The following is a 12,500-nucleotide window of genomic DNA, read 5'->3' as shown; positions in this document are numbered from 1 at the left end:
CTAGAACTATACCCACATTTCCCAAACACTCAAGTCATTTACAATCAAAGTCTGATCTTATTCTATCCTGAGGGAACAAAGTCTCAGGTTCATCCAAGTACTGTGGAACTTACCCTTCACTAGCAGCTCTGTTCATACGATAGTTTTCACCTACATACAGATTTTTCCTTTTTGTTGCTGTTTGAGTCTCTGGCTTTCTTCACTTTTCAATTGTCCTACTATCAACAATGACTCATCCCTTTCTCTCAGCTGTTCCATGCTCAGGTTACTCACAACATGTTGAGCTGGTTAATTAGGCTACAAATAGGGAAAAATGTATGCATACTGTACACATGGAATGACCATACATGACTTTGGAGCAATGGTCTTAGGCTAGTATGCAGCAACTGATCTCAGTTTAAAAACATACTGAATGGCACAGTACTCCTTGGCATCTTATTTGTTGTTCATATTTGGAATAGTTTCACAAACACAGACAGTGTTGAATGGTGGGGGGTTGGAATTGCCTGTACTGCTGTAAGTACAGCTCACTGTTTCTATGGAAAGTAGTTATGGTACCACCATATGCAACAGCAGTGGTGGTTCTATAGGGGTGATATGAAAGGAAACCCCATCTTGATGTGTGTGTCTTTGTGTGTGTGTGCGTGTGTTTGTGTATGTGTGCGTGTGTGTGCATGTGTGCCTGTGCACATGTATGTGTGTATTTGTGTGTGTGTGTGTGTGTATGTGTGTGTGTGTGTGTGTGTGTGTGTGTGTGTGTGTGTGTGTGTGTGTGTGTGTGTGTGTGTGTGTGCGTGCGTGCATGCATGTGTGTGTGCTGGACAGGAATATCTGTGATATAGATAGCAGTAATACTATAACACTGTTGATAGTGCAAGCTGTGCTTCTGCAGAAGCCTAAATGGGTTGATCTGATATGTATTTTTGTGTATCCTTGTAACACGTGTCTCCATACTGGAACATGACAATCTGCATACACTTTTCTGTGCAACTTGCCACACAGCATAGAGCTTTGAATCTTGCTTTACATTTACATTTCAGCTTCATTTTAAGAAGCGTAAATTCATCAGAAGTACTAAGTTCATGCATCTTGTAAATGTAAATTCTGAATACAGTTACTTAACATCTTCATTATTAGTGTGAAATCATGCTTACCTGTTGACTGAAACTTAGTGGGAACAGCAGGCCAGGATGCTTCGGTGGGTACTGCTTCTAAAAAGATAATAAGTGAATGGACTATAGTCTGTATATTGGACAGTGAAGGCCAACATCCCAGATACAACAATATGATGGCTGAATTATGGTACACCATCTGCCTCATTCACACATACAGCAGCACATACACATTTTTATTTATTTATTTATTTATTTAACATTTGTTAACAGGGAATGTCTGACTCAACCAGAGCTCTTTTAAGTGGAGACCTGGACACAAAAGCTCCACAATTATAAATTATGGTTTACAGTAGAAGTGCAGTGTGAAAAGATTATAGAAGAGAGATATTGTGATTTCTGACCTGAGTACAAACTATGCAAATATACAAAATTTGAGTCTGGGGTGATCATGATACTCCATAATGCCTGTCTTACTCCATTCATTCTAAATAAAATATACTCAACCATCTTTCCATTCTGCCCCTACAGTGATAATCACAAGGCTGATCTACTCCACATCTTCTGGAGCACCTGTAAGCCATGGTGCTCACTTAGAGTCCAACTAGAAAAAATGGGTTATGAAAAAGCAACCTTATCTTGGAAACTAGCTCTCATACACATCACCCCCGGCCTGACTAAACTACAAACAGGTATATTAATAACACTAGTTTAGTTTCTTAAATACTACATTACATTACATTGGAAGGATAGGGCATCACTCACCTGGGAGGGTTTCAAACAATTAGCTACTAAACACCTACTAGCTCACAAATATTTAACCTACACTCAGAAATCCCACACCCATTTTACAGAATTTTGGAAATCCCTTTTTGAACACATTCTAATTTGAAGTTGGTATATATAATTAAGGATGGACTTTTGGCATATGTGGAAATAGTTTTCACTATTTTGCTTTTATGTTTTATTAATCAGCAATGCATTCACTGGTCAGTTATCATTTTTATGCTCACTGTATATGTTTTCATAAAAAAGAAATAAAAGATTTTGCACAAAATTTGAGTCTAGGGTATAAAATGTATGTAAATGTAGAAGGACTAGAAACTAAGTAGGGGAATCATCCAAAGGTAAACTATTTGCTAGCCAGCATTTGCTATTTGCTAGCTAGCATTTGCTAAATAGCCTAACACACAAAATAACAGTGGCAAAATAACAAAAGTAATAGAGCAAACGAGTAGAATTTTTACATAAGGTCCAAAATGCATTTAGCTAGGCAGTAGTAGAGTAATCAGACATACAATAAAATTGAAGTGGGATGAATGATAGCGTTTTAGTGCGATGACTAGTGTCAGTGCAAGGAGAAACAGTGAGGAGAACAGGAAAAGAGGGTATGGATCGGGAAGAAAAGGGGGAGCTATAGGTAGAGAAGCTGTGTGGAGGAGTTGGGGGGATCAGAGTGGTAGGGATGGAGAGGTGTAGTTAAGGGGAGTTTAGCAGTGACAAGTACAAGTAGAAAGTAGGTGTTTTCAGAGACTTTTTTTATTCATGAGCATTTGTTGATACTCAGATGCAGATGGGTAGGTGAAGATTCGATAGGTGTTGTTTAAGAGTGGTTTAGGCAGTGACATGTCCACTTAGAGAGTAGGTGTTCTTTGAGAGCTTGTTTGTATTCATGTGGATGAGCTAATTATCTGATGGGTAAGGGTAGCTTGTTCCAGGCTAGGGATGGGGAATACCTACAGAAGTTTAGCCCATAGATTTTTTGAGTTTGAATATTTTAAGTTGTTCTACGTTGGCACTCCTGAGGGTTCTGGTGGGGGTGTAAATAGAGATGAGAGGGGAGATATCAGGGCAGGTGGAAGGTCTGTAAAGTACTGAGTGAATGATGAGGAGCTGGGATAGGTTGGCACTCCTGAGGGTTCTGGTGGGGGTGTGAATAGAGATGAGAGGGGAGATATCAGGGCAGGTGGAAGGTCTGTAAAGTACTGAGTGAATGATGAGAAGCTGGGAAAGTAGAAGCTGATGGGGGAACTCCAGCCAGTTTAAGGCTTTGAGTGAAAGACAGTGATGTGAGAGAGACGTCTGGTTAGCAGCAAACCCAGCTACCTTATTGTAGGTGGTGTTAAGTTTAGTTAAAAGAGATGACTGAAGGTTAGTTAAGATATAGGAGCTGTAGAGGAGGCTGGGAAGAAGATAGGCATAGGCTAGAGAAATTCAAGAGTGTTTGGTTAGGAACTTTTTGTTTCTGTATAGTAATCCTAGTTTTTGGTGAGTCTTCTTAATGCAGTGGTGGACATGGAGGTCAGATTTGAGCTGGTCATCTATAATGGCCCCTAGAAGCTTATGTAGGTTTCCACTTTTGTGACAGTATTGTTTAGTGAGGTAATGGAAAAGGTTGGTTTGGTATGGGAGAGGGATTTTGGGTGGAATAGCAGAAGTTTAGTCTTTTTAGGATTTAGTATAAGTTGGTTATTAGTGAGCCAGTTTTCGACTGAGTTGAAGGAGTTTTGGGTGAGGGTATGTAGCATATCTCCCAACCGTATGGAATTACTCTGTTTTGACCGAGTTGTGGGGTCAAATAATGGGGTGCCACGAATCCCAAGTGGAACCCCTTCATTTCCGATTTTCCCAGCTTCTTCTTTAAAATTTTTTTTTTTTGCATTTTGAGCTGACGTCATCACGTGCATGATGATGTCAGCTCCATCAGCCTGTCAGAATTGAGCTCAACTCACGTGTGCATTTCTGGTGTTGTTTCAACATGCATGAGCAGTAAGGAAACAACCGCTTTCTGCATGGATGGATCTGCTGCGATCAGGTAGATCAGAACTGCTTCTCTTCTGCAGCTTTGCGGGAAAGAATGGACTGCTTTAAGTTTCTGCCTGGATCTACTTTGGCCTTCATTTTGTGGTGGAGCTGCTTATTTCAGGTAGGAAATGGTGTGTATGTGTGTGTGTGCGTGTGTGTGTGTGTGCATATGTGTGTGCGTCTATGCTTGGGGTCCGAGCCAGTGGACAAAAATTTGATCCAGAATATTTATTAAACTAATGAACTAATGAACAACTGAACACACCAAATTGCTAGGAGTGGAAATAGACAATAAACTAAAATTTGACAATCACATATCCATGACCATAAAAAAGTCCACAAAAAACTAGGATTGCTATACAGAAATAAGCAACTTCTCACCAAAGCAGCAAAGATTTCAATAGCAAATTCCCATCTTATCTCCACCCTACTTTATGCCTCTCCAATATATACCAACCTAAGGCAATGTGATCTAAACAAGCTAGAGACCTGCTACAACAAAATCGCCAAATTCGCCACTGGGGCATCCTACCGTAGTCACCACTGTCTCTCACTTGCTGAACTGGGCTGGCTTGAACTCCCTCACCTCCTTCAATGGTATCAGCTCTCACTTGCCCACAAACTAGTAAACCATCCACTAAATGTCCCATCCCTCCAGAATCTACTCCAACCCTATCGCACCATCAGACCACTAAGATCCAGCAACAAAAATCACTTGCAGATCACTAAAGCCAATAACTCTGCTGGTGAAACACTATTCTCTTGCACCATAGCCAAATTATGGAACTCCCTCCCACCCACAATTACCTCCATACCATCATGCACCCACTTCAAAACTTTACTAAAAGCGCACCTAAAAACATGCTGGCTATGCCCTTGCAACTCCCACTCTAATATCACCCTCCCCATCCAACCACTACCTTTCTTTCCACTCCACTAACTACCTTGATTATAGCAAGCTCAGATGCTCATAAGCCAGTACTTATTATACAGCAGGAACTTCTTCTTGTAACATTTGTTAATGTCTGTTATGTACTTCACAGATAAAGATTCTAGTTGTCCACTGATGAACTATGTTCTTTATCTGTAAATATGTTGTAAGTAATTGCTATGTAAATTGTTAATCGCTATGTAATCCAATGTAACTACTGTCTGTTTATTTTAACTGTGGAGCTTTTCTCCCCAGGCTTCCGCTGAAAATGGACCTACGTCCAGTAGGACACTCCCGGTCAACAAATATAAATAAATAAATAAATAAATAAATAAATAAATAAATAATGAATTCCTTTTTACTATTTTGAATAAGGTCAGACCAGTTGAATAGCTCAGAGAGCTTGGCACTGGAGTGCATACAGCGCTTTTCGAAATTTTCTAAATATGTGTATCCTAATGTGAAAGAAAGAATCTAACTTGAGTCCTAAAAACTGTCAGGTCTTACTGAAAAGTATGTGTGAGACACGATGTGTGTGTTGCAGCTGGGAGCATGTTGTGTATGTGGAAGCATGGTGGTTAGGGGTATAAGTGGTGCAGGTTGTCAAAAAGTCTAAGGATCTGTGGTATAAACTTCAAAAGCTCAAAGAATGCCTTAATAAATGAAAAATGCAAAAGCTATCCAAAGGTGCGGTGATATAATAAAAAGGGATAATAATAACTACAGGAAGCCTATTCAGGGTCCCAAGGTCTTGTCACTCATATAAGAGGAGGGTGTGTGTGTGTCAAGGAGGCGCTGTGTCAGAGAAGCATGAAGTAACGACTAAAAAATAGTGGTAAAGAATGGGTGCTGCCTGATAAAGTGTCAAAAGTCAAATATTAAGACACACTAAAGTATTGTGTGTATTTAACGAACATGCATGCGTTCCTTGGCCGATGTTGAGTCGAGTTACGTGTTACTGGGGGAGAGAGCCAGGGGCAGCGCAGGGAGAGGCTGTTATCAAAGGAGTATGAATCTGCAGGAGTTTGCCGGGTCCTAGATGGGAGGTGGTGGTGGCATGGAGCTGACAGAAAGGGTAACAGAGGTTAAGAAAAAAAATTAAAGAAGCTAATAAGGAACTCGGTAGCGAATAGGTTTAGTGAAACAACATTATATGTGTGATGAATAACCTGTCCAAATGATTCCTGTTCTAATAACATAAGCTAGGTGCCAGAATCTGTAGTATTGGTGAGCTGTGGATTGGACTACTATACGGGGTAAGTAGGATAATATTTAGATGGGGCAATTTTTAGGGCAGAGCCTTACTTGGCTCATCTATCATTCTGTACCAGTCCCTGTTCTCATGATCATCTACTCTGAGTTGAAGGGAGAGAAGTTTTGTTTCTCAAAACTGTCTGGCTAGTGCTTCTAGAGCAAGCTAGCAAGCTGGGTCACTTTTTGTGCCTCTCAAAATGAGGAACAAAAAAAACCAAAAAAGGTCTGGCTAGGTTCTTCACTCCAGTAATTGTCTTTTTTTTAAACTCTACCACAATTTTTTTTATTTCTGAGAAGTGTCATTCATATATTTTTATAGTGCAATAATTTCTGTTTTTTTATACAAAAGCAAACTGATACCTCTTAGCTGACACTGTATATTTTGATAGTGCAATCATTTCTGCTTTTTGTGCAAAAAGAAACTGATACATGCTTGCTGCTTTTATTTTAGCATAGAAATGTAAGGGTCTATATTATATCAATGAACGATCAAATGAACGAACGTTGTTATATTGAACTCTAAAGTTCGAATTCACAAGACATTAAACAACCAGAACAGCGATTTGTTTCCCAGGGAAAAAAAATTGCTGTTCCCAAAAAAAAAAAAAAAAAAAAAAAAAGAGATATTAAAACATTGCATAAAGTGGGGTGCTTCACCCCCACACCCCCATACTTAAATATACCAACTCCGAGATCACACTTCAGTGCCAAAAATGGCAAAGTTACCGAAGAGGTCAAGCGACTTCTTTTCCAGGGAAAGAATTCACTTATATGCCAATTCGTCATTTTGCCTTTTTGACATTTCAAGTTTGACCAAGATGCATTCAACAAAATACATCTTCGGTCATCTAATAGGAACCCGAACTGTAATCATAATAATAAGTTTGGAAAGATGAAAAGTGTTGGGTCAAACTTATTACTCTCTCAATGGTTCATTAGTATTTTGGGCACCATCCCATGGGATTAGGGGTATAAACACTGCCATTACTGTGTGTCTATTGTAACAGAAATAACCCCAGCAGCAATATAAGCACTTGCTGACAAAAGAAAAACAAATCTGAGAAAACATTAGGTTGGTTGGAGTCCTTTACCAGAAATGCAAATTTAAGCCTTAATTTTGTTATGGTAGAGCTATCTGTCTTCCTGAAATCAAATCACAACTGTCACAGACAGTTCTTCTTCTTTTGGCTTTTCCCGGTTAGGGTTTGCCACAGCGGATCACCTGTCCGCTCATGATTGGCAGTGGAGTTTTACAGTGTCAAGTTGCCAGTCTTGCACCCAACCTTCCACAGAAGGCACACACACACACACACACACACACACACACACACACACACACACACACATGCACGCATGCATGCACTCCTTTGATAACAGCCTCTCCCTGCGCTGCCCCTGGCTCTCTCCCCCAGTAACACGTAACTCGACTCAACACTGGCCAAGAAACGCATGCATGTTCGTTAAATACACACAATACTTTAGTGTGTCTTAATGTTTGGCTTTTGGCACTTTATCAGGCAGCACCCATTCTTTACCATTATTTTCTAGTTGTTACTTCACGTTTCTCTGACATAGCATTTCCTAGACACACACATCCCCTCCTCTTATATGAGTGACACTACCTTGGGACTCTGAATAGGCTTCCCAAAGTTATTATTATCCCTTTTTATTATATCACTGCACCGTTGGATAGCTTTTGCATTTTTCATTTATTAAGGCATTCTTTGAGCTATTGAAGTTTATACCACAGATCCTTAGACTTTTTGACAACCTGCACCACTTATACCCCTAACCATCATGCTAGCACATACACAGCACGCTCCCAGCCACAACACACACATCTTGTCTCACACACACTTTTCAGTAAGACCTGACAGTTGTTAGGACTCAAGTTAGATTCTTTCTTTCACATTAGGATACACTTATTTGGAAACTTCCCTGAAGAAAATTTTGAAAAGTGCTGTATGCACTCCAGTGCCAAGCTCTCTAGCTGTCTGAGCGATTCAACTGGTCTGACCTCATTCAAAATAGTAAAAAGGAATCCATTAGTTTAATAAATATTTGTCGACTGGCTCGGACCCCAAGCATAGACTTACAGACTTACAGGCACACACACACACACACACACACACACACACACACACACACACACACACCATACACCACACACCACACACACAGTTCCTACCTGAAATAAGCAGTTCCACCACAAAATGAAGGCCGAACTAGATCCAGGCAGAAACTTAAAGCAGTCCATTCTTTCCAACGAAGCAGCAGAAGAGAAGGTGTTCTGTTCTTCCTGCTTGCAGCAGATCCATCCATGCAGAAAGCAGCAGCAGTTGTTTCCTTCTCTCTCACGTGCATTCAAACAACACCGGAAATGCGCATGCGAGTTGAGCTCAGTTCTGACAGGCTGATGGAGCTGATGTCATCGCACACATGATGACATCAGTTCAAAACACAGAAAAAAATAAAATTTTAAAGAAGAAGCTGGGAAAATTGAAAATGAAAGGTGCTACTTGGGAATTGTGGCACACCATTATTTGACCCCAAAACTCGGTCAAAACCAAGTAATTTGGTATGGTTGGGAGGTATGCTCCTAACCTTAAAATAACTTTCCTGAAAAGGAAAGTGTCAATAATAAACAAAATTATTAAAAGGAAGTTTTTTTTATGTGCCTGCAAAGGAACAGTACAAGCCGACCGTTGAGCCTCGAAAGCCTCAGAAGAGCGTACTCTTTGGCAGCGGTAAAGCTCCGAAGGGCTTTGCGCCCAAACTTGTCTTTTAGTCATCTCAGTTTGCACTGCCTGACAGTTTTGGCATGTTGAAGATGCCCTGAAGATTGGGAAGATGGCTGGCTGTTATATCCTTTGCAGAGTATAATCCCATATAGCTAAGGCTACTGCTGCCATGATCTGTATGGTGAATATCTACAGTTTCTGTTGCACAGGATATGAATGATCTGTTAGAAGGCTTAGCATACCATACAGCGATATCACATGAAACAGTCCCGATGATTCATGCTCCGTGCAAAGCATTTGTTGTGCTTAAGGGTAGCATTTAGCAAGAATTAAAGTGTATGGAAACTAGAAGTAGGAGTCAAATGGATAGAACCTACAGAAAAGGTCAAAAGTAAAGTGAAACCAGTGGCAGATTAAGTACCTTGGGCTCTGGGTTGTTTTTGAACTCTGACCCCCTAAAGAAATTTTTAGGACCACGATTAAATTCACATGCTCTTTTGGATTCTCCTTACTGATTGTTTTATTTATTATTCATTTATTTCTTTTACATTTGTTTACTGGGAAAGTCCAACTGGGCATATGTCCTTTTTCAGCAGAGACCTTGGGAGAAAAGCTCCACAAATAAAACACATAAAATACATAGAGGAAACACTCAAGAACAAAGCACAGTTTTGAAGTATACAAATATATACATATGATTATGTACAGTTAAAAGAGAACCATAAAAAGTGTTTACATGAATTGGTAGGGAGATTTGGAAGAGTCCAAGTAATTGAGCAGAAAAGAAGAATACGCTAACCAGGGGAGTTGCAAGAGCAGAGCTAGGTATTTAAGTGTGTTTTTAGGAGTTTTTTAAATTGCAATGTTGAAGTGTTAGTCACCAGTGAGTCACCAGTGAGTTTAGTACAGTATTCCAGAGTTTCGATATGTAGTTGGAAAATAGTGATCTACCTGCTGAGTTGTTAGCTTTAGTGAAATGTAGAAGAAGTTTGTTGCTAGAGCGGAGATGTGTTGTGGTGGAATAGGGTTGTATGATATCTTTGAGTGACAGGGTTTTAAATTATATTTCTTGTTTCATGTAGCAGCAGAGTGCATTTTAAATGTGTAGTTTTGGACAATTTCTCCAGTAAGTAGTGAAACAGCGTTTATTAACCAGTAATGACAAAATTACCCATTTCAGAACATTTCAACTATAAACACCACTCAAACTGCTGTCATTATACTACCAATATCTGTACACATCCATTAAAATAAATATATAAAACAAACTAAATTAGATATAGAACAGGGAATGGCTGGCAAAATACAACCACAGGTTCATAATAAGTAACTAGGCATGGAATCCAGGAGGCCTTTAAGGAGTTTAGCTCAAATTTCCATTTGCCGCAAAGCTGTCTGGTTAAGTGACTTTCTGAATGTTACACAGTAGGAAATGAAGGTTGAAAGAGTCAAACCTTGCACTTTTAGTACAGAAAGCTGCTCATTAACAAGTTGTAGCTTTAGTCCTCTGCCCTGACTGCCAGTTTTAAGTAAATGCAGTTTTACAATCCAATCTTGTAGAAATGACTGTATCACAATAACTGCATAATGAATGCTAGAGATAAGACAATTCTGGTATCATGACTCCAAAGGATGCAGTTTATACTGACCTGACAAATATGAGCCCTTTCACAGGCTGTAAAGAAGGTACTACAAAAACATATTACTAAAATGCTTTATCTTTAGAATATATTACACGATCCAGGCATATTAATGGATTAGTTCATTCTTTAGTGTGTTGAGTAAAGCAAAACAATTAAAGACACTATAGATATTGGAGCATCTTTCATTCAACAACTTACAATTCAAACAGAAATCAGACATATCGCTGCATACAATATATATATATTTTAGGCGGGTGCTTGCATGCTTGTAGGTCACCTACAGCTCATTTTTGACTTCCCTATGACTTCCCTGTCATTAAGAATAGCTATCCCCTCTAATATCACTCAGTACAGGTCTACGTCTACCCTACCTGAATGACTGATAATGCTATATTGTTGCAACACACACCTTCAATGTCAACAGAGCCAGCTCATGATCCAATAGGAATTGATACAGGGTAATAAACAGGTTCCCTGCCAGTCATACCAATATTTCTTTCCTTAGCCATTTCTCTCTAATTGCCACAAAAACACTGTTCAAACCTGTTAATGTGCATGCTATTTTATTTATTTTTACAGCTATCAACAGAGATTTGGATTTAATTTAAAATTTTGTATAAAACTTTACAGCAAAAACACTGGCAGACATTTTCTAAACAAAACAAAACACGCTCACAATGAAAACAGACATAACATGAGAAACAGTAAACATATCATTCCTCGAAACTGGCATGCATATGCCAATACATTAAAACTAAAAGAGATGTGCAGGGATTTATAGTTAAATAGCATATAGTGAAGGGTGCAGGAATTCAAAAGACAAATGGGAAATGGCATTTGCTAACAGCCTGGGACAGCCCACTGGACCCAAGTGTCCCTTTTCAGGATCAGCCCAGGAGCACTGTGTAGTGAGATCACTTTGTCAGAGTTACGCGGTAAACAAATGATGGCCGAAGAGATCAAAACATTCACTACGGAAACTCATAGCCTTACTCATCTGCGTTAAGTATCCGACAACCTCATGTAGCCCAACACATTGCTTTTCATAACATGTTCTTGCAGAAAACAAACTAAACTAAAAACGTATTCATGTTACAATATTAACGTTAAACTCTCAGACACTTTATGTTGTCCATTCTCAGCTAACAGGTAAACATAAGTGTCAACAAAACAAGGAAACCAAGGATAGTACCCAAAGTACATGGCTCATATATGATGCTGCTCCTGTTTATTATAGTCGATTCCTTTCCTTACACCATGACTAATGTGGGATGCAGGAACCAAGTATTTACACAGACACACACACACACACACACACACACACACACACACACACACACACACGTACGCATGCACGCATGCGTACAAACACACACACACACACACGCACACACGCGCGCACACACACACACACACACACACACACACACACACACACACACACACAAATATCAATTTTAGCCCCTTGTAAGACTGTATACGTCAGATATCTGCTTGAGATCAAAAGAATGAATAAATTCATAAATAACAGCCATTAGATATTGTCTCAGCCTATTGGTGTCAGAATCGCAATACATTCAGAATCCCAAATGAAAAAAATAAACAAAAAAACCCCAGACAACTCAAAAATGACCACATAAGGTTGAAACACAGGATGTTGAATGACCTACAAACAAGTGCTATACAGGGGAGCAATCCCCCCTGCGCCGCTATGGGGGGACTGTGCCCTCCCACACCCCCTGCTACTTATACACTGACTCCAAGATCACACCACAGTTGGAAACAGCAAAACCCAGTTCCTGTTGTGGCACAATGTCATGCAATTAGCTACCATTTTTTTTTTTACTACTTCTGAAAAGCTGTTAGCAAATGCATTCTGTGTTTCGACATTCTGTAGTCTTTCCTTCAGTCATCTGTGTTTTTTTTTTCATTTGGAATTCTAAATAAATCACATCAAAATTATACACTGCAACCCAATGCAATGTTTGACTGGCCTCTCAAAGTTTTAGCTCAA

At 39.5% G+C, this 12,500-nt stretch overlaps 1 protein-coding gene across 5 annotated transcripts in view; it reads right to left on the bottom strand.

The window, feature by feature from the left end:
- LOC122806256 (peptidase inhibitor 16-like) overlaps positions 1 to 12,500 on the bottom strand; it is a 639,946-nt gene that overhangs the window by 273,148 nt on the left and 354,298 nt on the right. For 4 of the 5 annotated variants that reach the window (XM_044076526.1, XM_044076523.1, XM_044076522.1 and 1 more), the window contains one exon: positions 1,155 to 1,211. The exons of the other annotated variant lie outside the window; for it this stretch is intronic. In XM_044076526.1, the coding sequence (XP_043932461.1) occupies positions 1,155 to 1,211 (57 nt within the window). The remainder of the gene's footprint in view (positions 1 to 1,154; positions 1,212 to 12,500) is intronic. 5 annotated transcript variants of the gene reach the window in all.

This window comes from Protopterus annectens, chromosome 7.part0 (assembly GCF_019279795.1).
Source record: "Protopterus annectens isolate FY-2018-M chromosome 7.part0, PAN1.0, whole genome shotgun sequence".
NCBI lineage: Eukaryota > Metazoa > Chordata > Ceratodontiformes > Protopteridae > Protopterus > Protopterus annectens.
Note: the sequence above shows the minus strand (reverse complement) of the source record. Positions and strands in the feature narration are given on the sequence as shown.